The sequence below is a fragment of the Asterias rubens genome, chromosome 15, assembly GCF_902459465.1.
Source record: "Asterias rubens chromosome 15, eAstRub1.3, whole genome shotgun sequence".
In the NCBI taxonomy this organism is placed as follows: domain Eukaryota; kingdom Metazoa; phylum Echinodermata; class Asteroidea; order Forcipulatida; family Asteriidae; genus Asterias; species Asterias rubens.
This window is the reverse complement of record NC_047076.1, coordinates 13,154,520-13,182,186: the sequence shown is the minus strand read 5'-3', so window position 1 is coordinate 13,182,186 and position 27,667 is coordinate 13,154,520. Positions and strand designations below refer to the sequence as shown.

General features: G+C 38.0%; 2 protein-coding genes and 1 long non-coding RNA gene across 6 annotated transcripts; 2 read left to right on the top strand and 1 right to left on the bottom strand.

The window, feature by feature from the left end:
* Window positions 1–260: 260 nt before the first annotated feature.
* On the bottom strand, window positions 261–10,220 carry LOC117300089. 4 transcript variants are annotated; one of them, XR_004520139.1, is made up of 6 exons: window positions 9,840–9,940; window positions 8,862–8,964; window positions 8,013–8,074; window positions 7,632–7,866; window positions 6,991–7,069; window positions 261–5,719 (listed from the first exon to the last, which is right to left on the bottom strand). It is a non-coding gene; the product is annotated as an uncharacterized LOC117300089 (long non-coding RNA). The 4 variants fall into 4 exon arrangements; XR_004520140.1 differs by lacking the exon at window positions 9,840–9,940 and adding an exon at window positions 10,137–10,220 and having other exon boundaries at window positions 7,632–8,074; XR_004520141.1 differs by having other exon boundaries at window positions 7,632–8,074; window positions 9,836–9,940.
* Window positions 10,221–15,196: 4,976 nt separating this feature from the next.
* Window positions 15,197–16,088, top strand: LOC117300288 (carbohydrate sulfotransferase 14-like). Its single transcript, XM_033784023.1, has one exon. It carries the CDS (start codon window positions 15,197–15,199, stop codon window positions 16,028–16,030), a length of 834 nt encoding a protein of 277 aa, XP_033639914.1. The 3' UTR covers window positions 16,031–16,088.
* Window positions 16,089–16,662: 574 nt separating this feature from the next.
* LOC117300371 (serine/threonine-protein kinase 16-like) lies at window positions 16,663–25,895 on the top strand. Its single transcript, XM_033784147.1, has 8 exons — window positions 16,663–16,758; window positions 17,870–18,180; window positions 19,154–19,376; window positions 19,971–20,113; window positions 21,365–21,485; window positions 22,602–22,697; window positions 23,048–23,172; window positions 25,132–25,895. Exons 2-8 carry the CDS (start codon window positions 18,017–18,019, stop codon window positions 25,256–25,258), a joined length of 999 nt encoding a protein of 332 aa, XP_033640038.1. The 5' UTR covers window positions 16,663–16,758; window positions 17,870–18,016; the 3' UTR covers window positions 25,259–25,895.
* Window positions 25,896–27,667: the final 1,772 nt, after the last annotated feature.

Genomic DNA, 27,667 nt, shown 5'->3' with positions numbered 1-27,667 from the left:
AAAATGAAAGGTACATGCCATCACTGAAGAAACCAGCTTCATTTTAATGCATACAAATCGAACTTCAAAAATGTGGTCAAATAATACAAATAAATAAAATCACAAGGCATAAGTCAAGCATTTTTTATCAATGTTTTGTAATTTTGTTTATTGGAATAGTACAATATAACACATTTGGCTTGATCAGAAATGTATAAGGTTAAATCACAATAGTTAAAGGCAGTGGACACTATTGGTAATTACTCAAAATAATTATTAGCATAAAACCTTTCTTGGTGACGAGTAATGGGGAGAGGTTGATGAGCAGAAGGTAGTTGTTGCTTGCTTAAATGAACTGGTGCCCTCAAGGGCCTAAGATTTCACCGATTGTTGTCTCGCAACCAAGCTGCACTGGTGGTGCTAAGAGGTGTCGACGCTTGTTCCAATGGGATCCTAACTTAACAGATGGTGACGACTTCTATCCAGATGATGATGTGCTGGTTGGAGAAACAATTTCTGCAATGGCCACTAATTTCCCCCTTGCTTTTCATGAGGCTGCAATTTTGACGTTCAGATGCAGTCAACGGAAAAAATGGCTACAAGTGAACTTGTTTTTGACCAACTTTGCGTTAAAAACAAAGTTGACAAATGTTTAAAACACTTGATATGAATCAACAAAAAGCTCTGAGAAACGCTTGACGTATCCACACAAACGTCACAATATTTTCAATAGTTTAGTTTAAGTACATGGAGTACGGCGAAAAGTGATGTTTTCCTCACTACACGTTTGCCAATAAATGATAACAAAGATGACATTGGACAAATATAACTTCTACCATCCTTAAAGAGACCAACTTTGACACATTTCAACAAAGGTAATTGTTCAAGACCAGGAACTTATTAGAATTACTTTCTAGACTACAACAAAATACTGCAATACTTTGTTGCATGTTCACCAAATTCAAATAAAACTGTCGACCCCTTGAGTTTTTTATAACCTGATGTGGTGACGTATTGTTAATAGCAAGTCATGCAACAGCAGTTGATTCTGTATATATTTTCGCATGCAAAAGCAGTTGACTGTTTACTTGTGCTTAGATTTTCATGGGCGACGCCATCTTGTTTTTGTGACGTGTGTGCCTGTGGATAGTGGTTTTTGACGCAACAGTTCGCTGCTCCTATCTTAAACTTTTAACTTTATTTATTCTTCACTTATGATTGAAAAAAACTCTGAATATTGTGGTTCCAAAGTGGTTTGGGCTTGTGTTGACATGATGAGAAAAAAAGAGCAACTTAGGATACAACTGTTTCCTAAATTGACATTTAAAATGGGATACTTTTACTTGGTTTTCGCTAACAACTTTTGGTTGTTCAGCAATAACCCTTACAATTTGTGATACTTATTCCTCCTCCAATTATTATCTAATAAAATGAGGGACTAAAGATCTTTCCAATTTAAGGCACAACTGTTTCCTAAATTGAAGTTTCACTTGGTTTGCGCTAAGCATGTTTGGACTAGCAGATAAATGAGTACCCCCACCCCCGGAAAAAAGAACCAAACCGATTGCGAACATGTCATTCCCCCTCAGATTATTATCTAATAAAATGAGGGACTACATTATTAGCAATTAGGGCACAACTGTTTCCCAATTTACAGTCTTGTTTTAAATATTTCATTTTGGTTATACATGTTCATTCAAACATTGTTGGCCACAAACTAGGGAAAAGTGACTTTGCAAATTGGGGAACAACTGTTTCCTAAATTGTAAACTGAAGTTTTTGAAAGGAATATTTAGGTTTGCACTAACTAGCTTTAAAGTACGACCAAACTTGATTTCCCCCTCAAAACATTATCAAACAGCATGAGGGACTCGATGGTTTAAATTTTGTCAAAGATTTACTTAAAATTGATCGCTCATTGCAACAGAAACTAATTTTGATATGTAAGTTTGCACCCCTGTTTGGGGTAACGCATAAGTTTACTCCTTTTTTCTGTGGTGAAATGACTCTTGGCCGCGTGCAATAATAACCCAATGCCAGATATGTGTGCTGTAAATTTACCTACAAAACTTGAGACAAATTGATCCCTTTGAAACCTTGAAATGACTGGTGACCTTTTATGCAATGACCAATTTATGACCTTTGACACAAAATGGAGAGTGAGTTGAACAAGTAAACACCTAACACCCTTAGCTAATACAGATTGAATGCTGACCATTTTTATTAAGTGCCTTGAACTTGAAAAAGCTTTGATTTAGTTCTACCTGGTCCTATTAGAAAAACAAATATCCTCAACAAAGATTTAACTAAAAACGTTTTACCGATTAGTTCTTTTAACCTGATATTTAAACTCAAATCATAATGTAAGATGTAAGTGTGATGTCCCAAGCTACCAACAATGCTTTGGACATTTGTGTTTATAGTAAGGTTTACCTAGTCTTATTGAAAAAAAAAAAGATCTAATATTAGAGTCAAATTTAGTTGTGAATGTCCCAAACTTTTAGAAAAATTTCATCTTTGATAATATTTATTTGTTTATCTGGCCTGATATATATAATACAAAAAAAAACAATACAAAAAAATATTCTCCAAAGATTGAAATGATAACATCGCAAGTGTTTTGATCCACAATTAGTTTGACTTTTAAATTCATACCCTAGAATAGGATTTAGTTGTGGATGTCCTAAACTTTTAGAGAAGTCTAAACTGTTATCATAAACTTTATGTTTAGATGTATTGAGAACTAACTAAGTTCTAAGTCTAAATGGGGGAAGAAATGTGTTCTCCAAAGATATAAATGTTAACCTTGCAAGATCCACATTTATTTTGATTTTAAAATTCCTATCCAAGAATACGATTTAGAATTTAGACTGAGTTGGGAATGTCACAAGTATAAACTTTTATAATAAACTTTTGTTTAGCAGCTGTGTTTAAGATGAACTTAGTTCTAACCTAGTATGATTTTAAAAAGCATGGTCTCAGATAAGATTTAAATGTTCATTTTAGTTGTAAATGTTGAAAAGTTTTAGAGAACTTCTATGATCAAATTTATGTTTGGCATTGCGTGAAACCTTAATTTGTGCTCTCCTGCAGTAATTTGCCCTTGACCATGACCAGACCCTAAGAACCTTGACATAGACCTGACCTTTGACCTCTTCTAAGATCAACCAATTCTAAACCATTACAAGTTATAGGAATCCAATGTCATCTTTGGTATCAAAAGGCAATAAAATTGGTGTTCTTACTAGATATTTTGGATGTGAAGTGGCATGACCAAGCAAAACGTGTTTCTCCAACCCTCATATCGTCAACTGGATAGAAGTCCTCATCGTCCACCGAGTCCAGATTCCATTGGCTCAAACGAAGACATCTCAAGGCACCTTTGATGATCTCAAAAGATCCCCAGTTCAAACCTGTTTACTCAAAAACAAAAGAATGACGTGACCAACAAAAGGCTAAATTATAAGGGGCCCTCATCCCGACGTCTTGAGAGATCTTGCCGACCAGAACGTTTTAGGGACCAACCACTAACTTCCAGCTCAGGCCCTACTACAAACGCATGCTTCTAAAAATGCTCGCTCTAGCTCGTCAAATTTTGTAAACCATTACACCAGTGAAGGAGAACACTAGTTGTGCATCTAATTGAATTTCAGTGAATAGAGAACACACCTTCCATTGCACCCGGGCCCGCAGGACCAACACTTGTTCCAGGTGGCCAAGGGGGTCCACCAACAGGCACAGGTGTTTGCACAACTCTGCATGTTTTTCAGAGGGTTTGGATGAGGCCCTAGCATACATAAAAATGAGCTGCTCATACATAACAAGTCCATAATTTAAAATCTTTAAATTTCATGTAAAAAAACAACCCCCGAACAAAAACAAAATGGAGAAAAGCAAAACAAAAATGTTGTTTCCCCTTAAGATCTGAACAAAAGTACTAACGAAAAAACAAATACTTTGATAAAAATTTTTGGAAAGATTGTAATAGTTTAAATGAAACAAAGTTAATGGCTTCGCTTGCAAGAAAATTCATAACTTTTTTTTAAAAGTTTACAGAGATTTCCATAGTTTTGTTTTTATGTTTGTTCAATGAAACAAGGTAATGGCTTCGCTTGCAAGAAAAGTCATTACTTTGTTTAAGTTTCACTCTTTTAAATGGCCTCATTTGTTAGTATGAGCAACTCGTACATTTAACAACGATATTAATACAAAGTTATATGATTCAGAACTGATTGTTAGTCAAAATAAATAAGAAATGGTTTGTATTTTTTTTTTAATCAAGAGTCAAAAGTTCTGCTTAGTTTTGTTCAAAATATTTTTGAACAGTTTCAATCAGAGTGCCCTCTGACTGTAAAAACTGTTTCCCAAGAAGACAATCAGAGTGCCCTGATTATCTGCAAAGGGAGGTTTCAATTATATTCATCCAAAAGTTCTGCAAAGATTTTGTTTAAAAATTCTTTAAACAGTTTTAGTCAGAGTGCCCTCTGACTGGTAAAACTGTTTCCCAAGAAGACAATCAGAGTGCCCTGATTATCTGCAAGGGAAGGTTTTTTTTTTATTTTGAAGATTTTGTTTTGTGAATTTGACATAAACAAATCTGAATCATTTACATTTGAGTATAACAGGGAAGGATCTTAATTAACTAAAGGGGGAAGATATATGATTCACAAATGATTGATAAGAAATAGTTTGTGTTTTTCAAATCAAGATCCAAATGTTCTGCAAAGTCTTGTAAAAATATCTTTGAACAGTTTCAATCAAAGTGCTCTCCGACTGGCAAAACTTTTTCCCAAGAAGACAATCAGAGTGCCCTGAGTATCTGCAAAGGGAGGTTGAAATTATGTTTATCCAAAAGTTCTGCAAAGAGAGTTGTTTAACATTTCTTTGAACAGTTTCAATCAGAGTGCTCTCTGACTGGTAAAACTGTTTCCCAAGAAGACAATCAGAGTGCCCTGATTATCCGCAAGAGAAGATTTTCTTTGATTTTCAAAGGTTTTGTGAATTTGCCATGTGTACGATTCTGGATCATATACCTTGGAGTGGGAAATGGATGGATCTTAATAACTAAAGGGGAAGTGTGGGCGATTCACTGCACAATGGAAGTGTCAGCAACTCATCACACAAGATTATTCACACACGCTGAAACGTTGACTATTCTACAAAATAAATGCAAAGTCAAATTTTTGTTTGACTCCTAAGAATTTAGACACTAAAGTGTCTTTTATTTCAGGCATGCAACTCTGTATTTTTTTAAATAAGATTTGATCTTTCCATAAATCAAGGCACAGCAAGATTTCGTGCTGTGTTTTTAAACAAAGGAAGTGTGAGTAATTGAAACTATGGGTAACTCACCACACAAGGGAAGTGTGAGTAATTGAAACTATGGGTAACTCACCACACAAGGGAAGTGTGAGTAATTGAAACTATGGGTAATTCACCACACAAAGGAAGTGTGAGCAATTGAAACTATGGGTAATTCACCACACAAAGGAAGTGTGAGCAATTGGAATTGTGGGTAATTCACCACACAAGGGAAGTGTGAGCAGTTAAGTCTAACATTTGATCCTTCTTGAACAATAATCTATAACTAAATACAAACTACAAACAGGTTGAGGCATCGTTGAGGCCAGGAGGCATCGATGAGACATCATTGAGGCATCGTTGAGACATCGGTGCTGAGGCATCGGTGCTGATGGTATGATGGGCAGCAAACGCCTACAGAAGGTCCGACACTCTCTGTCTTGATTGGTCGATATGCAGGCAATGGAAAAAGATTAAGAAAAAGATTAAAGGGATGGTACACGTTTGGTTATTACTCAAAACAATTATTAACTTAAAAACTGACTTGGTAACGAGCATTGGACAGCTGTTGATAGTATAAAACATTGTGAGAAACGGCTCCCTCTGAAGTAGCATAGATTTTCAAAATAGAGGTAATTTCTCACTAAAATAATAAAAGACTTCTAGCTAGAAGTCTTTTATTCCTTTCTTACAACAAGGGTGGTTTTTCTTTCTTCATTTTCTCGCAACTTCGATGACCAATTGAGCTCAAACTTTCACAGGTTTGTTACTTTCTGCATATGTTGAGATACACCAAGTTAGACCACTGGTCTTTGACAATTACCAATAGTGTACCTTCCCTTTAAACAAATTGCGTTGTTATAACAATCACCACTAAACACCGTGAAAAAAATGGTTTGTTGACAAACAATAGTTTCCTGCTAAGATTAACCTGAATCTAAAGACAACATTTCTTTTGAGTTTGTTGTAGGAAACTAAAAACAATAGACTTCTGAGGAATCCCAAGTACAAATCTACAAACCAAGTTGATATGGCAAGTTCTTCTTTATTTATCGCTCGGACAAAATATCTTTTGTTTTAGCCATAATGACCTTTGAATTTGTTTTAGGGTCTAAAATCAATAGACCTCTTGGGGAGTCCACAAACCAAGTTTGGAGTTGATATGCCAAGTCCTTCTTGAGTTATTGCTCAGACAACGTTTCTTTTGTTTTAGCCATAACAACCTTTGAACTGAATTGTTGTAGGGGTTCAAAAACAATAGGCTTCTGGGGATCCCTAGACCAATCCATGAACCAAGTTTGGAGGTGATATGCCAAGTCCTTCTTTTGTTTTAGCCATAACAACCTTTGAACTGAATTGTTGTAGGGGTTCAAAAACAATAGGTTTCTGGGGATCCCTAGACCAATCCATGAACCAAGTTTGGAGGTGATATGCCAAGTTTTACTTGAGTGATTGCTCAGACCACTTTTTAAAATTTTTTTTTTAAGCCATGACGACCTTTGAACCGAATTGTTGTAAGTGTCCAAAAACAATAGGCTTCTGGAGGATCCCTTGACCAATCCATGAACCAAGTTTGGAGCTGATATGCCAAGTCCTTTTTGAGCTATCACTCGGACAATGAATACTAGTACGCACTCGCACACCCCCAAAAAAAGGACAAGTCCAACATGCCCCTTTTGCTTGCCTCGCCGGCCGGGCATAAAAACATACCTGTGAAGTTGATTTGTTGCACAAAGCAAAGGTACTCCCACTGATGATCCGACACTTTCACCTGTCTAGATTAGTTGATCTGAGTAAATGAAAGAAGGTTTGACAAAGTTGAACATACCAACAATATGTACAGCTATAAAAGAGCAAATTCATTTCAATCTAAAGACCATTCTCCGAGTATTCTGGCAGGCAAGATACTACACTGGCCTTATGGGAAAGTTGACATTATGTGTCATAATTTCCACATAAAACCAAGAGTTATGAAAGTAAAAGCTTGGAAAGTTTTGAGATGTGCCCCCTTTCATCATATCAAAAGTTGATAAGAATTAGGCAGTGCAATCTCACTGGTTGTGCTATGAAACTGGCTGTTGATAACTAGCGATGCGACCATGCTCAGTAGGTTGATTCCAACTAGTCATAGACCAATTATCTTTGACTAGACAGAGTTTAGGCAAACTAAATCAAACCATGGTCAACAATAGTGCTTGCGCGTACTTGGCTCACGACAATGTTATTTTTAAATAATAACTCTGGAACCTCCAAAGGTTCTCAAAATCAATACTGCATTAAAGAGGCACAAGAAATTGTTTTGATTACCAGCCTAAAGTAGTATTAAAAAGTCCACATTAATCAAAAATTACCTGCTTGACGAAGTGAAGAAACGTCCAGGCCTTATGCTTCACGGAGGCAACAAAGACGATTGCTTCCATGCCCAATGGTCATTGCCTTGGTGCCATTGAAAAGCTCCAGCAGATATTTACATTATTCTGAAAAGGTGGCCTTTACCGAGGAGAAAATGCCTTGGTGCCCTCGCCCTCTCAAAAATGAAGCATACAGGACTGCTCAGACAGCATGATGATTTTGAGTCTCAGAAATCTACAAGTCGGTGTAAGGGTCAAACCAAAAGTTAATACACTTTTACAGTTTACTCCTTTCAAATTTGGGACAAAACCTTGATGATGCAAATCTCTTCAAATTGCTTTTTGAGCATGAACAATGATAACGGTTTGAAAGAAATTTACCTTTTACCGGAGAGTAAATCTCTTGTTTAGACCCAAGTCCTGGATGAAGGTAATATGCCTCCCTGCAAATAAACAAAATTTACATTCCAATACAATCAAACGATTCTTATAAAGGGAAGTTTAGTATACTTTCAAACTAAAACAATCCAGCTTCAAATGTTAAAAAAGCTCACATTACAATGTACTCTCACAGTGTTGTCTGCTGTCGTGCGTATGCCTATAAATAAATTTGCATGCAAGAGCCAAGACATAAATGTATGTAATTCTTGGTCACCGTATCTTGACTGCACAGCATTAACATGCAAACGCAATGCAAGATATGCGCGTCAAGCTTCTTGCATACGCACGGCAGACTGTTAAAATATGTTCAAAAACAGGGATTTTTTAATTTGGAAGCTGCATTATTTCACAAAAATGACGGAGTGTTGAGGGACATATGACGACCAAAACCCACCGCAGACAAATGTATGCTGCCAAGAAATGTGAATCTGTTGAAATTAGAGGCTTCTTACAGGTAAGATTTGAGTTATGAAGCTTTTAAAATTTTCCGCCCAAGGAATAAATCTTATATCCAGGATGCAGTGTAGTTCAAAACAAACCTGTAAGGCTGCGGTCAGGGCTAGTCTTCGACTCTGCTAAGCACAAATGTCTGCTAAGCACAACTGAGCAGGGAACAAGTCACCAACTGTGCACAAAATATGGCATTTTGGCTGATGGTAACCTCTTTCCACTACAAAGCAAGATTGTTTTGAGCTTAGCTGATATTTGTGTTTGAGCCTTAATGCAGCTCTATCAATAGTGGCCTCCGATCTCCATTTTAAAAAACAAGTTCTTTGTAAATAACCTTACCTGCGGTTAGTGAAGGCATGTTTTGTAAGCTAGACTGCTTGATGAGATTTGGGTCACAGGAATCTACTTGTTGATGGATAGACTCTATGACTTCTTGCATGACCTGGAGGGGTAAACAGAAACAAACCCTGTCACGTTATTGTGAGACACTTATTTAAGCCGAGTGAGCTTAATACTTCCTCAAACATGACAATACTGTTATGAAACTTGCATTTTAATTTCATTCAAGAAACTAATTGGATACTATGTGGTCCCTTGAAAGGTAAACAAGAAATGACTTGTATTTTTGGTTTGCGGTGTAACCTTGCAGGGTATATCAATATGTCCAGGCCTGTGTGCTTCGTTTTGAAAGGGCATTTTCCCCTGCATAAAAGGCACCCTTCATGCATGAGGAAATTGTACAATTCTACTGCCAGAGCATTTCAAGGGCACCAAGGCAATGACCAGGGCAGGGGGAAGGGGGGCAACTGCCTTCATTGCCCCTGTGAAGTATCTTGCCTGTTGATGTATGTCGGTTGTTTTTTGTTACGATGCGTTCTTTTTCTTTTTAAAATAATGCTACACAGGCTTTAATTATCTAGCAACTGCGGCGACCAATTGAGTTCAAATTAAACTACGGCTACGGGATTGTAATTGTGTTTAATTTCCATGAGACCAGGTGTATGCATGACAAACTTAGACTTAGAGATATAGAGTACCTACCGAAATTTGAATAGTTATAGTTATTGAAATTGATCAAGGAACTTAACTAACCCCCAAAAGCCAATAATTTAGGCTTATTTCCATTGGGGTCCCTACAAAAAAAAAAAAAACGGCAAGAAACATCAACAAGAAATGGAAATAACAAAAACAGACAAACCTAGCATTTTTTTAGCAAGCAAGGCCAAGAGCAATAACAAGGAAGTAGAGCAAAAGGGAAGCAAGAAGAGCAAGAAAACACAAACAAAAATAACAAAGTATCCAACATAAATTACCTACATGGATTTTTCGTCAAATTGCGTAGCTTTTGGAAGAGATAATCTTTAGTAATGTAAGAATCCAATACCAAGTCCTCCCTCTCGTCGCAGTTTAACCGCACATGGAGATACATTACAATGTTATGACGTGCTTTTCCTACCCCTGCCGATAGGTGGCGCTCGACCTAATTTCAACTAAACAGACATGTGTTTTTAAAAGTGCCGCCGGGTGCCAAAACATCGCAAATTTCTTCAAACATTGTTTATGAAAATCATTTTCAGCACAATAATTCCTAGGACAAGAACATTTTCAACTTACCACCACACTTTTGGGGGGTTTCATCCTCGGAACTGCGATAAATACCTGACTTTGTTTCAGGAAAATTTATGAGACTTTTATCCGGCGTCCATTTTTCTCCGTAAAAAAGCATGGTTGGCTGTTTTCAACAGCGCTTTTGCGCGGGGGAGCTCGCCCCTGGATATCAAGGGTAGTTCAGATTGCATGAGAAAAAAAACTCTACATTTTTAAACCTGTGACCCCAAGTTCCGGGGCTGTCTAAGCAAAACTAGTTGGTAAGCATAAACATTGAGTGTTGTCCATAGAAAGGAGCTGATTAATTTTATGCGACCAAGATCAAAGAAAACAGTACAATAGCTACAAGATACCATAATGTGTAGCCTACAGTTTGTTATGGCACTGGCGGTGGCATGCTACTCGTTTTTGCATAGCAGAAAATAGGGTGGGCACCCCACGTATTGGACAGAGCATGCGAGAGAGGGGACAGAGCAGAGAGTTTGAGGGGGTGAAAAGAGCTTCCCACACCAGCGACAGATAACACGGCTCTTTATTAAATACAATAATAATATCCCTTTCTAGAGAATGGAAGATCGGACGAATGGGGAGGGGGTCTCGTTGAATTTGCATAATCTTACCTATATAACACGAAAGGGTAATATAAAATAAAGTGTACAATTAGCTCAGTTTTTAGCCGTTTCTAGTGAGTGAAACCCCCACCCACCCTCCAGGTTTGTTTATTGTTTGTGCCCTGAAGGAAAAAAAACATCGTGCCCACTGCATTGTCTACTAAAAAATCTAGAGGGCGCTTTTATTTTTAGAATAATAATCATGATCAGTACCTGTATCGGAAAGAGAAGGTCTTTGTTCTACAAACTGAAGCAAAGGGCACTATTAAAAGTACCGGAAAGTTTACTCCAAACTTTGAAAGACAGTTTGAAAAACGATAATAAACAATGTCTGTTTGTTTCTGTTTTGTTTTTTAGAGCAATAGGTTTTTATTTTAGTGGGGGTAAAAACAACTACCTCAAAGTGAGGGCGAAAAAAAATCCTACAATACCAGGGAAAAATGTTTCTCTAAAAATAGAAAATTCTGTTCAAGGCCGTAGCCCAATTTCATAGAGCTGCTAAGCATTTTGCTAAGCATTTTGCTTGGCATGAAATTTCTTGCTTGATCAGAACAGGATTACCAACCCAATTTCCATGTGTTGCCTGTTGCTTGTTAGGGTCCCTTGTTATTGTAGCATGATTGTACAATTTTATAAAATAAAATGTACCTCGTGTGAAAGGACAACAATAATGTTCCTACTGTCCAAGTTCTCTTGCAAAATGTTAAACATTGCTACATTTTACAACCATGCTAAAATTAAGCAAGGGACCCCAGTTAAATTGCTGTCGTGTGAATAGCACTTAAGTACATGATATTATTGACTGACTACAGATATATACTTGTTTTTACGGAAATCAGAACGTCGATGTAACAGGTTGCAATTTTCCCTGTCCATGGTGTCCATGGTAAGCAAACATTACGCTGTGGCCGGGGTGAGGCATACATTAACTTTAATAAACCAACCCACACCAGCCACGATGACCTAAACAGAAAAAGCTGCAATGTGATTTGTCAATGTGATTTGTGTTTAAAGCCACGGTACATAGATTTTGGTTAAACCGTCCGATTGGTGTAGAGCGCATTATAATATTAGAGTCCCCAGCACCACACACCTGCAATCTAGACACCCAACATTGGGTGATTGCTTGCAGTAGGCTTATTGATGATCCAGATCAGCTCAATGGGTGATAGTGAGTGGTAAGTTTAGGTAGGCCTAAATAGAGGTATGCACACTTTCAGGCTCCTTCGCTACGCTCATACGCATAAAAAACAGTTTTACAACCAAAATAAGCACACAGATAAGCAGTCAAGTATATTCTACGAAATCATTGAAAACATGGGAATAAGGCCGGGATTCGGCCGCTGAGTACAACTTCGATGTTTCTTTTGTTTAACAAAAAGCACTTTTCAACAATCTCGACAATCTCTTCAAACCAATTTTCTCTTTTTCTTACCGATTTCCACAAAGGAAAACAGCCCTTTCGGCGCTTCAGACATCGGTCTGGAAACTAACATATTGAGTAAGCAGTTTATCAGTAAACATAACTCGCAACATCGCTTAAACCTCCATTACTTTGAGGAATTTCCATCCATAACAATCTGAAATCAGAGTCATATTCAGTAATGACCGGTGTTAATAGTATAAACTCAAACTTTTCTTATTTCTCTTTAACCGTCTCATAACCGAAAATGCAATTGAACTTATACATCTACAAAACTCTACTAAACTGCGCCAATAAAGTATCTAAACACTTACAAATGGTCAGATATATCGGAACCTGAAACAGTATGCCAAAAAATAATTATTCATTTCGAGTCACCGTTAATTTCTGCACATTTTGACACATCTTGTGTTGCGCTACGATGTTGTTTGGTGGATTTACGGGCACTTGAGTGGCTTAAGGTCGAATTTCAAAAGTTGCAAAAGCCCCTATTCAAGCTAAATCGTTGTATTGTGACGAGTAAGATCGGCGTTTCTTTTGCTCGCCTTTTATAAATGATGTTTTTTTGGTCGCGTTTTGGATAAATCGGTTGCGATGAACATACTCACCAATAATTGTCAGTAACCAAGCAAAGGGGTCAAAGATGGGAGGCATACAACAATGGTAAGACAGGGAAAGGTGTTTCAAGATAACAGGAAAGATGGCTCAAACGACCAAACAGGAAAGAGGACGGATCGTTGGTTTGATAGAAGCCGGTACGTCGATGCGAGCTGCAGCTCATCAGGTAAAAACGTCACCAGCGACGGTCAGTAAATGGTGGAATCGCTACCAAGCTCAGGGAAATGTGGACGACCTGCCAAGGAGTGGCCGTCCGAGGGTGACTTCTGCAGCAGAAGAAGAAAGTGAACATAAAGTCCATAAAGCCTGACACCACTCTCGAGGGGTTTGCGACGCATCCTGATCAGGAAATGGCAGGGGATTGACCAGGGACAGATCAGAGGTCTCATTGAGAGTATGAGAAGACGACTCCTTGCCGTTCAGGACAATGATGGAGGACACACCAAGAATGGGGGACAGGATAACAGCAGTTTTAGAGTTAAAGATACGGCAATTAATTTCATGGTCATGTAAACGAAACGAGTTTGTGTCTTTTGTCTTGACTTTGTCTGAGTGTGATGCTTATGTGAGTTCCCTTTTGGAATTGGGGTGAATAGGGGCTTTTGCAACTTTTGAAATTCGACCTTAAGCCACTCAAGTGTCCATAAATCCACCAAACAACATCGTATAGCGCAACACAAGATGTGTCAAAACGTGCAGAAATTAACGGTGAATAGAAACGAACAATTAATTTTTTTTATACTATTTCAGGTTCCGATAAATCTGACCATTTGTAAGTGTTTAGATACTTTATTGGCGCAGTTTACTATGTATACACTTCAGCAGTTTGATATTATGCTTCAATGAGTTTGGAATGTAATGGCACGATCAATCTCAGTATGGTGAAAGCGATTGCCAACGCCCTACGCACGTGACCCGGGGTGCTACACACACAATAATTTTGGTGTTCAAACAGACAAAACTAAATTTAAGGACGTAAAACTGTAGTTAATCAATAAATTGTAAGTCGAGTTGTAAGTCGAGATGTTTCGATTTTAACAATTCTATTACTTGGATGGCGGAGAATTATTGTTCATGATTATAGAGATAACACCATTCACATTAAACATGTCTTACTGTCATCACCTATTCGCTATTTTTGTAGTTTTCGTATTTTTTTATAAAAGTCTTTGAACAATAGAACATCAGAATTGAAGTGTCGTGTATAACTCATTCCAACTATTGAACCCTGTGTAAAACCACAATGAACTTAATCCAGTAATTTATAAACGACAATGATGGTTATCTGTTTGTCTTATTTTTTAGATTTTCACGATGATCACCGCAAAGCACCGTGCGTTCATCGCAGCCTGCGCCTTCGTTTTGTTCTCAATTACGGCGTTGTTTCTGCTTCTTCATCGCAACCACCGTTACGTTACTCAAAGTGAGTTTTTTTTCTTCAAAAACGACAGCTCTTATGATATCCTGTTCATGTACTTTCAAATTTCTTTCGGCACATTTTTGACCGATTTGTAATTTTTTTTCATAGGATTATCTACATTCAGCCGCCCGTTTCGTTACCGTCAAATTTTAGCTGAACAACAAGAGGTAAGCCCAATGTACAAAATATTTTGTTGTTTTCGCTTTGCGATAATCCCAATCCTTTATAGGGCTGTCTTTGTATGTTTGTTGAAAACTATAACAAAATGCTTCTAATGTATGCTTGTTAAATTTGCATCGGGGATAAATAATGTTAATTTTGGATTTACTCACACATCGATGTATGTTAGCAATGTATACTCAGAACTTTCCCGAGTCCTGTGAAAAAATATCACAGGGCATACTCGGATGGGAATTACTTCTTTTTCGAGAACTATTGTTATTTCAAAGGGAGCTGTTTCTCACAATGATTTATACAATCACCTCTCCCTATTACTCGTTACCAAGTAATTCCCACCCGAGTATGCCTGTGATATTAATGATGCCATTATTTATTGATTGACTGCTTGTTTGATTAATTAATTAACTTATTATTTATTTTTCACTTATTTGTCTTTTTTGTTTACTCTTAATGTTTTGTAGCGTTGTCGTTTCTGTTATGGGTTTTTTCCCTTTCATTGTTGCCTTGTTTGTATTTTCTGTACTTGTACTGTTGAGGTCAAATAAATAATAAGAAGAAGAAAGGTTTTATGATAGTAATTATTTTGAGTAATCACCAATAGTGTCCACTGCCTTTAAATGCAAGGCTCCGGTCCGGGAATCGAACCGAACCGGGGTCCACAGATTGGTGCAGGCCTGGACAAAAACCACTGAGAGCCAACTTATGCCAATTCAAACTACTGTTTTCTAAAACACAGGTACCAACGCCACCAGTCATCAACACCGATGAAGCAACTTTGACACTGACTCCTACTACCGTGGGACTTGAAGATAGCATGTCCAAGGAACAAGAACGCCGACAGCGAAGGCTGGCGGCAGAATGTCGGCATCTTAACATGTCAGAACCAACAAACAACGGCCTCACACACTTAATCGTCAACGATGATCATAAAATCATCTTCAACTTCATTCCTAAGGTGTCCTGCAAGACGTGGAAGAAAATCTGGGGTACACTTCACCAACGTAACAATACTGGGAAGTTGTCACTAAAATATTACAATAGAGAAGAGCAGAACGACCGGTTGGAAAACTATCGCAAAGTGTTGTTTGTACGAGAACCGATGAGTAGGTTGCTCTCAGCGTACATGAGTAAATTTCGCTGCGGGGTGTTGTATGAGCACGGGGCCCTCCAACGGATATGGGAGAGGTCTTTCGGTAGAGACATTGTCAAGCGTTACCGAGGTGTTGACGTCATTGAAGATGGGAAATGGTTAAATATTACACTAACTGAATTTATCCAATACATAACTGATCTTGGAAGTGGCATCAGACTCACTGCGTTTAACGACCATTGGATGCCACAGTATAAGGTTTCACGGCCTTGTCACATTAAATACGATTTCATCGGCCATTTTGAAAATCTTGAAGTTGAAGGTCCATTCGTACTGCGATGGTTAGGGGTTGACCACATCGTCCAGTTCCCAGAATATAAAAGTCCAAACGCAACAAAACATTTTGTGGATTATTACAAATTGATATCTTTGGATTTGATGCGGAAACTGACAGACTATTACCGTGAGGATTATAAGTTATTTGGATATTCGCCCGATGACGTCATGAGTCGCGTTTTAAGGGGTGTATTTGCTGAGGACAACGCTCCTATCCAATGAATCTTGGAGCGCAACTTGCGTCTTTGACGTATCAACCCCCCCCCCCCACACCACCACCAAAAAGGGGGGGGGGGGTAGTTCTTTGAGGCATGACATGAGCTAGTCTATTTCCTATCAACAATTATTGTGTGCTCTTACTCACCGAGTGAGGGATAAACAATGGTTGCATAGCAATCTCACAGTATTCGAGATTGCAAACTATACAGAGTAACTACAGTAGGCCTATAAAATAACCAACTACCAGCTAAATAGATACATTCAGTTCAACTAATTTAGCATCATGGTATTGTATTATAAAAATGGTAGTTTTAGGTTTTTAGTTCTGAAATTGATTTATTAGTAGTGGAATAATGATATTGAAGAGAGCAAACAATGTCTGGCACGATCTCAGATATCACTGGTTTTTAATAACTTATTTTTAATAACATGACGTATTTAAAGCGTACCATACAAATAATTATGCTACTTTTCATTAATGTTGAGGATGGGAAAGCTGTGTTGGACCAAACGGACTCGATGAAATAAAATGTATTTCCATAAGAAAAATGAGTGCCACTCCCACATCACACACAGAAGTCGTGTCCAGTCAAAGCCCGCCCTCTTGTGATGACAAATTATCAGGCATCGTAATGTCGATCTGCAATAATCCACATTCACGACGAAAAACTACCTCGTTTTTACCATCAAAGATTTAATATATGTAATGGTTAATGGATTCTCTCCAACAGGTAAGTGATGCCATATATCCTCCTTACTAACTATGTTGGAAAAATCTTAAAGTTGGAGTTTTGTCTGTTCCTGAACACAACATTTGATTATATTGTGTTCACACCACTTTCCTCCGGGCTACACCCTCACCAGCCCAGCCAACCGTACCGTGTCATGCACGCTACGGACGGCAGTGACTGCCTGCTCTGTATGCGGTGTTCTCGGAGTCTGTCTGTGGCCAGCCACATCAGCAAGTGTGTGCTATAGTAGTATATGGGGATATGGGACTAACGTGTTGTTAATGTTAGGCAGGGTCGAAAGGTGGTTTTCCCTGGGTGAGAGAGGTCGCTAGTTAGTTGTCTCATTTGTTTCCTTTAATTTAATTAATCATCATATAGCATAAAATATAAATTAATAAAATAATATTGAATATTAATTATTTAGTTGATCCTCCATTATAGTTCTTGCTCTATGGTTTAGAAGGGGTTAGTATGTTAGCCAGCCGAAATCAGTTGTTTGGTAGGCCTACTGTCTGGAAAAAACCCAGCCAACTACAAAACTACATACTGAATGGTCAACTTACATTACAGTTACTGGGGCGCTGTACTCATTTTTTTTATATTAACGGTCGTACTAGCTAGCGATAATGAAAAATTTCGAAAAAAGAAGTACAGCGCCTCAGTTACTGGGTCTAACTTAGACCTACGACCCAGTATTAGTTAACTGAAATTTGTCTATATCGGTCGTACCATGACGGTCCATGCATGGAGGTATTAGCAAGAGAATGACAAATTTTTAAAAGTCTAATTAAAACTAATGGTAGCAATTTACTAACTAAAAAGATTTTTGTCAAGGTGGGACCAGTAGCAGAAGGAATCCGATATGGTGATGTTAGAAAAAAAAAATTAAACAAAGATATTCAGATAAACAAACTGTGTCATCAAAATGTGTTTTTGAAAATACTGGGCCTCGACTTTGGCGCAAATGACAACTAAGTAAGCATTTTTTTTCTTTTATTGATTAAATTAAAATTAACATCATAATTAAATTTAAAATTGTGCTGCGTTATGGTCACTCTTATCTAAGTGCATCTCACTAATTAAAGCAACCATTTCTGTCGTATTATTTCAGTACGCAGGTTTTGATGAACATTTCTGCCAAGCATCATCCAACTTTACGTGGAAGCATCATCTAATAAACATGAACAGGAAATGACTGAATTATTCTGATAAAAAAACTAATAACCTTAAACAGACTGCAATAGTTTTAAAAAGTCCCATGAGCTTCGGAAGGGTTCTGTGGAACCAGATTGTTTATCCGGTCGCTAGGGTCGGAGTTGCCGTCACGTGTGACGTCTTAGCGATTATGGGTTGTAACTGCACGAGGGAGCGGTTGGATTTTGAAGGACGACGGTTCTATGTGCTAAGGAGACTTGGGGAAGGGTAAGTGAAACACAGGGCCCAAGTTCATAAAGCTGCTTAAACACAATAAGTAGCTAAGCAAAAACAACAATATGTTTGTCGAGAACAGCAACCAACATACCATGTCACATTTTCAATTGGTGACTGATATCCTGCACATTTCTGCTGAGCAGTCTTCTGCTTAAAGGCACTGGACACTATTGGTAATTACCAACAATAACTGTTAGCTTGAAGCCTGAAGCCGTTTTTAGACCTGAAACATTACACAAAAAGCAGCTAGGCACTACATTACGCTTGTCCAAAACAGGGTTACATACCAACCAAAATACACAATTGGTGACTGTTACATGTACGTATTCCTACGTAAGTGGAAAGCTGTTCAGCAATTTCTTCTGCTTAAAGCCATTGGACACTTATGGTAAACAGTATTGTCCACAGGATTTACCTTCTGTAAATCCTGTAAATTATTTGCAAATCTGTGAACTTAAAAAAAAAAAATTTGTACCGAAAGTGTCCAATGGCTTTAAGCAGCTATATGAACTTTGGCCCAAGATGGAGAGAAGTTATCTGTATCTCAGACAAAGCATTCCAAGCTTGTTATTGTAGGCTGTCATGGCTGAGTGGTTTAAAGCGCAAAATTTAAGTTATGGTGGTTAAGTCATCCGCTTGTGGGTTCGAATCCTGGTCATGACACTTGGTGTCCTTAAGCAAGACGCTTTACTATAATTGCCATTTTTCACCCAGGGGTATTATAAATGGGTACCTGCGAGAGTAGAGGTTGATATTGTCTATAAAAAAGCAACTGGAGAGCCAAGGAAGCTCAGGGCTGTATACTCCCAAGGGAGCTGAGAAAGATTAAAAGAATGCATGTTATTGTCCCAATGACCAGGGCACTAGTGTAAAGTGCATTGAGACGTTATTGTGAAATGGTATAAGACTAGTTATTATTACTATTAAATACATTTGATTTTCCCAATTTTTACTTGTCCTTTAGGGGTTTTAGTGTGGTGGATCTCCTCGAAGACAATGACACCGGGAAGAAATTTGCTCTGAAACGAATCCAGTGTCACTCAAGAGAGGATGAGCGTCTCGCCAAAGAGGAAGCCGAATACCATCCAAAAGTCAACCATCCCAATCTGATACCATTAGAGGCATGGAAGGTTACCAGGGGTACTGGGGGTGTGACGGAAGTTTTAATCGTCTTACCATTTTTCAGAGTGAGTGTTGACTTTTTGTTCAGGGTCGATGTTGCAAAAACAAACAAATCCGGGAGCAATCTTCTTCGTCCTTTTTATTGCAGCCTTCATGATTGAAGATAAATGCACTGCCATACACACAGAGGCAAACGTCCTCTGTTTGGGATAAGTGTGTCCTTAACATTTTACATGCGTTGATAGTTTTTATAACACTTATAACAACACAGGAACTACAGGTTTGTGTCTTATTTGAAGGATGAGGCAATGGTTAAGTGTACTGCTTAAGGACACAGTGTCACGACCGGGACTCGAACCCACACTCTGCTGATCAGATACATCAAAGCTTAAGTTCAGTGCTCTTAAAACCCTTGACCACGACCAGACATTCGAGTAACTATCCATGAAAAAAAAGGAAAAGAGAAAACCGGGCAAGAAACAAAGAGGAAAAGATTATTCCTATACTTTTGTACACAGAAAGTAAAGTAAGAAAGAGGAAAATCAAAACCCAAAAAGAGGAAATCGGCTGAAAAGAGAAAGTCTCACATGCCTGCACGACACACCACAATCACAAACTGTAGCAATCGTCCGTAATTTCTACTGGTATTTTCTTTTCAGAGAGGCACATTGCAAGATGAACTCGACAGACTAGCTACAAAAGGAGAATTCATATCGGAACACAGACTACTCAGATTGTTCAGAGGAATGTGTGATGGAGTCAGAGCACTACACCAGGCATCCCCGGTACCTCTTGCTCACAGGTAACATGTTCAAGTAAAGTAACTTAATAATTCACTTTTCATTGAAGTTATTACAGATCTTGCAACATCTGTTTATAACAGTTGATAGAATTTGACACAGTGTCCTTATTTAATGATGCTTTGTCCTCCGGATGGGTTGTACAGCCACTGGTGTGTTGTGTAATGCATATAAAATAAAACCAGTGCCCTTTTTGGAAAAGAGAAGGGGTTCGTCCCGGTGTTCCTGGTTTGATTGGCAGCATATTGTGCCACAGTACCTTGTAAAACCATTACAAAGTTGCTATGTTAAAAGAGAAGGTCTCATTAATCAAATGTATAGTCCCACATAATAGGGTGTCGTGGGCGAGCGAATAAGAGCAGCGAATTCAAGCTCTGGTGATTCTGTTCAGCAGAGTGTGGGTTCGAATCCCAGTCGTGACACTAGTGTCCCTGAGCAAGACACTTCACTATCATTGCCAGAGGTAAATGGGTACCTGTGAGGGCAGAGATGGTTCTTGTGATTGATTTAGCCGAGCAGCACATTTGTTGCACAAGGCTGTATACTCCCCAGGGAGCTGAGATGGTTTAAGGAATGATTTAAGGCCCAGTGACCAGGGGTAATAATGTTTGACCGCCATGAGCGTCATGGACCTGAACGCTATATAAGAAGCCATTATTATTATTATTATTATTATTACATACCTTGCAGGAAAATACTGTATGTTTAAGCTCCTTTGAGCGTCACTGAGTGACAAATATGCGTGCTATATGTGTATGCAACAACAAGCCACTATTATTTATTTATTCATGCCTGCTGTCAAACTGTATGTAAATGTTTACTTATTCTCTTCAAAAATAAATTCCCCAATTTGACCAAGTTTAAGAAGGCTGTTAGGATCTTTGTTCTGTTGTGTAATTAAAAGCCTCCACAGCTGTGTGTGTATGCCTACCCAAATTTCAGTGTGTACTTTGTACACGCTAACTGAAGTGGTAAATAAACTGTAATTCTTGTGTTTTAAGACCAAGATTGTGTTTGTCTTTTACCTTGGTGTGTTGACACAGCTGTTGGACTGTGTGACAAATCGGAAGAACCTAAGAACAACAGATGTTCTTAAATCAATGACATAATCGAGTTTGATTTGGTCTCCAACACTCAGTTATTGACACATAAATAATTGAGTGCGTTTGCTCTGATGTTCTGTTGACAGTTGATTTTCATTGACTCAGAAATCATTTCTGACAACTAAATCTGTTTTTGTTTACTTATTATAGAGATATTAAACCAGGAAACGTTCTTTTGTCGGACAATGGCACGCCAGTCATCATGGACTTTGGTTCAATGGCACCTGCACGGTTAGAGGTCAAAGGTCGATCGCAAGCTCTCGCTGTACAAGTGAGTTGTTGTAACGGGGAGAAAAAGCTGTTACTTTTGTGACATGATACTCGCGTCACACCCGAGTAGCAATACATGTTACTAGCCAGATGTTTGAAGTGTTGTGTGTTACACAACACAAGTGTCACGTGTGACAAGCAGTATGAGCACAGGTCACAAGTGTTACATGTCACATACTTAACACATTGTTAAGTGTTACTAACTTAACATTACTAGCATAACACACTATTAGCATTCACTTACTCAGGCACACATGGCCTGAAGGCCTCTGCTGGGCAACAATCTTTTTTTGTCCAGGGGTCGTTGCCACCTACTCATGGGACTGACACAGGGATACCTCCAGGGATACAGTCTAAACGGATATAGGCTTGGGTATCATCCGTCATAAGCCTGACTGGTAGTTTGTCACTTAATACATTAATCTAGTCAATTCTTTGTTCAACCCCCAAAATCATTTCAAAATTTACCCAGTCAGTTTCCCTTGTGGTTTATATTGATATCTGAAACAAAAAGTCACATCCCCTTAAGGTGATCTCCTGGCTGCCGCTTCCCAGGTTGTATCGTAATTTGGGTGTGATCCCCGGAACAAAGATATTGACAAAATAGGGACACCGCCAATAAAGGGCTAGATAGCTCAGTTGGTAGAGCGCCAGCACGTTACTCCGGAGGTCGTTGGTTCGAATCCCATGCTAGTCAATTCTTTGTTCAACCATAAAAATCATTAATACATTATTAGCGGTACACAATAGTGCCACACATTTTAAGCACAAATGTACCAGTTATGGGTTTTACATAGTGTTACAAGTTTGTAGCATTACTCCTTACTATTATTATTTTTATTTTACTAGAGTCAAACAAAAATGGTACCAACTACCATGGATTCAAACTGCCTCTAGCCACCGGGCTAGCTCGTTGGTCTAGTGGTAAGACATCTGCTCTAGCAGTGTAAAGGTTGTGGGTTCAAATCCCACCCAAGTTATTGGCATGTTGATTTCTTTTCCAAGAACTTGGGAAAGTACTGAGTAAACGGTACTTATAATTAATACACATCAGTGTTAAGGTATAATGAAAAAATTATATTGACATTTCTTGCCATTTAAATTTTTAATTTTTTAGGACCTTGCAGCAGAGAAGTGTAGTATGCTGTTCCGAGCCCCAGAACTCTTCCACGTTGAAAGTCATACAATAATTGATGAAAAAGTAGACGTTTGGGTGAGTAAAAAAGGACCTTTGACCTTATCTTTTGTATGACCTTTGAACTTTTACTTTCATGTCAGAAGCTCCAAAAAGTTTGCTTGTCATTTTATAAACTTAATGACTTCTATCAGTGTAATGATCAGGAATGTACCTATTGTGTGTCTTGGATGATGCACCAGACTGAAGTATTTCAATGTTTTGGGTTGTAAGTTAAGTCTGGTGTCCTTTTACATTACGCTTTACTAAACTTGCTACAGCACTCTGATGTCATTTTACAGAACTCGAGCCCTCTATGTTGAACACAAAACTAAACTAAAACTAAACTTGCTCCAGTCCTCTGACATTTAATCCCTTTATACATCTAGTCATTGGGGTGTCTTCTCTACGCGATGGCATTCCTACAATCACCCTTTGAGCCAGTCTACCAGAGAGGTGATAGCCTTCACTTGGCCGTCCTTGGACGTAACTTCAAATTTCCAGACACTACAAGGTAAGCACTCAATCTTATTTTCCAAAATTGGTTTAAACGGTTTTGATTCCTTTTCTAGATAATGTTTTTGTCGGTGACACAAACCCCTTCTCAGTGTGAATGAAGATGTTTGTAATATAATTTACCCGTAAAAGTTTCAACTTTAGCAGGAAAAAAGTTAAAATCACAGAGCAATGTTTTGAGGAGAGTATCGTAAATCCGTTATACATGCTGATACAATGTTTGTCTCGGTGTGTGAAATTGTTCTACTCATTCCTCAAACTATAGCACCTCAGCAAATAATATTTACGGGGAAACTTTGCACCATCAGTATCATAAACCTTGTAAGTTTAATGTAAATCTGTAGACATTTGTGTTTTGAGTCTTACAAAAAGTACCCAACACTTTAAACAAACCCCAGAAACTAATACACCTTCCTGCGACTAATTCTATGAGATCTTACGGTACTTTTGAATGTTGAAGACAACCCCCTCTCCTAAACAAACTTGGTTAAGAAAACTATAAACTTGTTTCCACTATTAGCCCCAGAAAAGCTGTTAATTTGCAAGGTCCTTCACATCAAACAAGCCACTACTACGATCTCAAGTTTCAAGACTCATCTCAAAACATATCTTTTCAAATCTTCATATACTTAACTATTCTTTTGTTTCCCCTAAACGCTTAGAAACTTTCTTTTGGAGGTGTTAGGCGCTATAGAAATGCGGTTGTAATTATTATTATTATTATTATTATTAATTATTAAATAAGCCAAATACTTTGTTTCTTCTTTTTTTTACTACACTTTTTGATGATTGGATGGTAGGTATTCCCCTCTGGTGCGCAACCTTATAACATCAATGTTGATTATTGATCCCAACCTTAGACCCAACATCATCCAGATTCTTTACTCCATACATGGCGTGGATTAGAACCATGGGATTATCTCAAAGCTAAAATGTGAAAATTCAGTTTCTGAGTGAATATCAGGGTTTTTTTGTCATCACTTTGCGACTGGTGGTGCATTTCATACATGAACCGATATGTTATTTCATGTACATGTTATATGCCATACATGGTGTTGGATTAATGATCGCCTCCTGCCACTGATTTCACAAAACTTTTTTTGCGCAAGTTGGGCATCACACTTAAACAAGAAATCTTGCGCGATGGACTTGCACAGCTGTGTACATTTTTGTGGAATCCGAAGGTCTCTTAAATGTCAGTTTCTTTTAAAGACTGTCAGTGTTTACATTGTACCAATTGGTAAATCGCTGGTGATGCTTTTGAGAAGTGTATACATGTATTTTGAATATAGTGGGCATTGGTTCATAGATTTAGAACAGACTCTATGATTGGTTGCACTGCACTTACAGTTTAAACAGTTAATACAAACTCATCCAATGTGTCAGATTTATGTTGTAAATATTATAAGTAGTAGAGCAAAAGTTTAAGTCGAGTTCAAAGCTATTGCTTGCAGGCCTGTTACTTCATGGAGACATCGAAGGCAACTGCCTCCATGCCCCCTGGTCATGTGTTATGTAACTCATGTAAAAGAACCCAGTGCACTTATCGAAAAGAGAAGGGGTTCGCCCCGGTGTTCCTGGTTCGATCTGCAGCAAATCGCGCCACAGTACCTTGTAAAAGCATTACGTGGTGTTATCAGCAGAATTAGGTCTCATAATTCAAACGAAGTCCCACATCTGGCAGGAAATACTAATGTTTCAGCGCCAGGAGCGTCACTGGGTGCAAACAGGTGTTCTATTATACCACAATTATTGCCTTGGTGCCCTTGAAATGCTCCAGAAGACATTTATAATATCCTATTTTTACCTAGAAGAGAATGCCTTGCCCTTTAAAAAACAAAGCATACAGGCATGTGGTTGTTTTGAGAGGAAAGGAAGTTCTACCTTTTTGCTCAAGTTTACTTTGAAAATCTTTTGAACAAAAGTTTTGATTGTGTTATGGTATTTTTCTGTACAGGTACTCGTCTAGTTTGAAAGAACTTGTGTCTTCCATTATCGTGGTGGAGGTTATAGAGAGACCCTCAGTGGCATGGATTGTAGAACAGGTTGATATAATGCTACAAGAGATGGAGCACAAGGTGTAGGGGGGTCATGGGTTAAAGGTCAAACTAATGCATCTAATGGTGTTACACTATGGTAGCACTCTGGTATTTCATAGGATTGCAGGTGATGCTCCACCAGGGTGGATTTCAAAAAGAGTTAAAACTAGTCTTATCTCGAGTTGGGATGAGTTACTGGTCCGAACTTAAGACTATCCTTGAGTTTTTATTAACTCCTGAACAGTCCTAGGACTAGTCCTAAATTGTTGACTATCTTTGTGAAATCGACCCCTGGGGTGGGGTTTAGAGTTACAATAGTGGGAAACTACACTTTAAACTTCTCTCAAGTTGCCATTGTAGGTACAATGCATGCAGAGTGGACAAGTCACTGGGGTTTTAGTCAGTTAATGTTCGAGCTTTTTAAACATGCACCCTGAAGAAAGTGTCAATTGCCAATCCAGTGAGATGGTTATCGCAAACAGAATATACCAAGTTGATTGGCACAATCCTGGTGAGCGAGGGCACACAACAATATTCTGAGCTCAATCTGCAATGTTTTTAGGTGGAGTGCATACAGTTGATATTTATACAAACAAGGACTTGACAAAGTCAGCCTTGAGTTAAGTCTACATTTGGGGTTCAACCTGCCACCTATTGCCCACAAAAGTCACCAATAAGAGTTCACACAAAAACTGTATGGACAAATGCAAGTGCAAAACCCAAAGAACTTTCAAGGTATATAAGAAATAATAACCTCAACATAGTTCTTAAGCTTTAAGCTTAACCGGATGAAAAAGGACTAACCTTTGAATTAGTAGAAAAAAATTCGCCTAAAAAATATCTGCAAAACGCTGCAATGTGAGCCTGTTTTTAAAGCTATGCCATAAAAATTTCTTGGTTGCAAGTTGAACTTTGAACTTGTAAAATATAATTTTGGAGCTAGTTGTTCTTGAAAGACACTGAACACTATTGGTAATTGTCAAAGACCAGTCTTCTCACTTGGTGTATCTCAACATATGCATAAAATAACAAACCTGTGAAATTTGAGCTCAATTGGTTGTTGAAGTTGCGAGATAACTATGAAAGAAAAAACACCTTTGTCACACGAAGTTGTGTGCTTTCAAATGCTTGATTTCGAGACCTCGAATTCTAAACTTGAGGTCTCAAAATCAAACTTATGGAAAATTACAATAATCTTGAAACTACGTCACTTCAGAGGGAGCCATTTCTCAGTGTTTTATACTATCAACCTCTCCCATTGCTCGTTACCAAGTAAGGTTTTATGCTCATAATTATTTTAAATAATTACCAATAGTGTCCACTGCCTTTAAACTAATAAATATTTAAGATGCAAAGCCCTTTGTTGTTTCAACCTCTTCATAAATCTGTTGTTGAAATTGTACATTCTTAAAGAAATTCAAAACTATCAACACAACACAATGTTTTGAAAGCTTACTTTGGGCTGGTGAAAGTGCGTGCAGTCTGAAAGACTCTTCTTGTTTTCTGAATCAAATCTTGTCTTCGGTTCTCTAAGTCAAAACTCTTCTTGAGTTCTCTGATCCCTAAAGAGAATGAATATAACTGGCATAACTTAATTGATCACATGAATGTTCAGATTTCTCAAAAATAGTATGAATAAAATCAGTGATATGTCTTTCTTGCTCCTTAAGTTTAAAACCATCGGTTTAAGCTGGCATATCGCGGCCAACTCAAGCTCTGGTGTTTCTGATCAGCAGAGGGTGGGTTCAAGTCCCAGTCATGACACTCCTCTCTTTAGGCAAGACACTTGCATTTCACCATTATTGCTTTCACTTTGGATGGGACGTAAAGCTGTTGGTCCTGTGTGTTGTGTAATACAGGAAAACCATTATATGGTGCTACAGAATTGGTCTCATACTTCAAGCTCCACAATACCTTGCAGGAAAATACTGAACGTTGAAGAGCTTCGAGCATCACTGAGTGACGGTTTTGAGCGCTAAATAAGAAGCCACTATTATTATTTTTTTCTTCTGAGTAACAATGATGTACCTTGATCAATGCAATATGTAGACCACTTGGTCCGTGGTTCCAATCCTGTTTCAATCCTTCCTCTGCAAAGCAAATTTACATAGCCATTCCTGGTTAGTTAAATAATGTGTTTCAAATATACTTTCTTTTTATGACATTGTATATAATTTATTATATTTACTTCACTTTACAAATTTATTCTTTAATCTTTACTTCCCATCTCTGTAATCCAGCAAGATTAAGTTATATTTTATTGGTGGAATATGAATTGTACATTTATTGTAAAACGTAAAGCTTTTAAGTGAATCTATAAACATCCACATGAAATAAACTTTACTGCTGAATATACCACTTTGTGTGAATAAGCCTCATGAATATTTAAGTAGTCTTATGAATATTCAAGTATTTAAATTCACCGAGTTATTACCTATGAATATGTGGTATTAC

What these genes read in the sequence shown, in the direction of transcription:
- LOC117300371 (XM_033784147.1), top strand. Translation starts at nt 18,017, where the DNA reads ATGAGCTTCGGAAGGGTTCTGTGGAACCAGATTGTTTATCCGGTCGCT. An exon ending in CCGGTACCTCTTGCTCACAG is followed by an intron (nt 20,114 to 21,364) that starts GTAACATGTTCA and finishes TACTTATTATAG; the next exon opens with AGATATTAAACCAGGAAACG. An exon ending in AAATTTCCAGACACTACAAG is followed by an intron (nt 23,173 to 25,131) that starts GTAAGCACTCAA and finishes TTTTCTGTACAG; the next exon opens with GTACTCGTCTAGTTTGAAAG.
- LOC117300288 (XM_033784023.1), top strand. Translation starts at nt 15,197, where the DNA reads ATGTCCAAGGAACAAGAACGCCGACAGCGAAGGCTGGCGGCAGAATGT.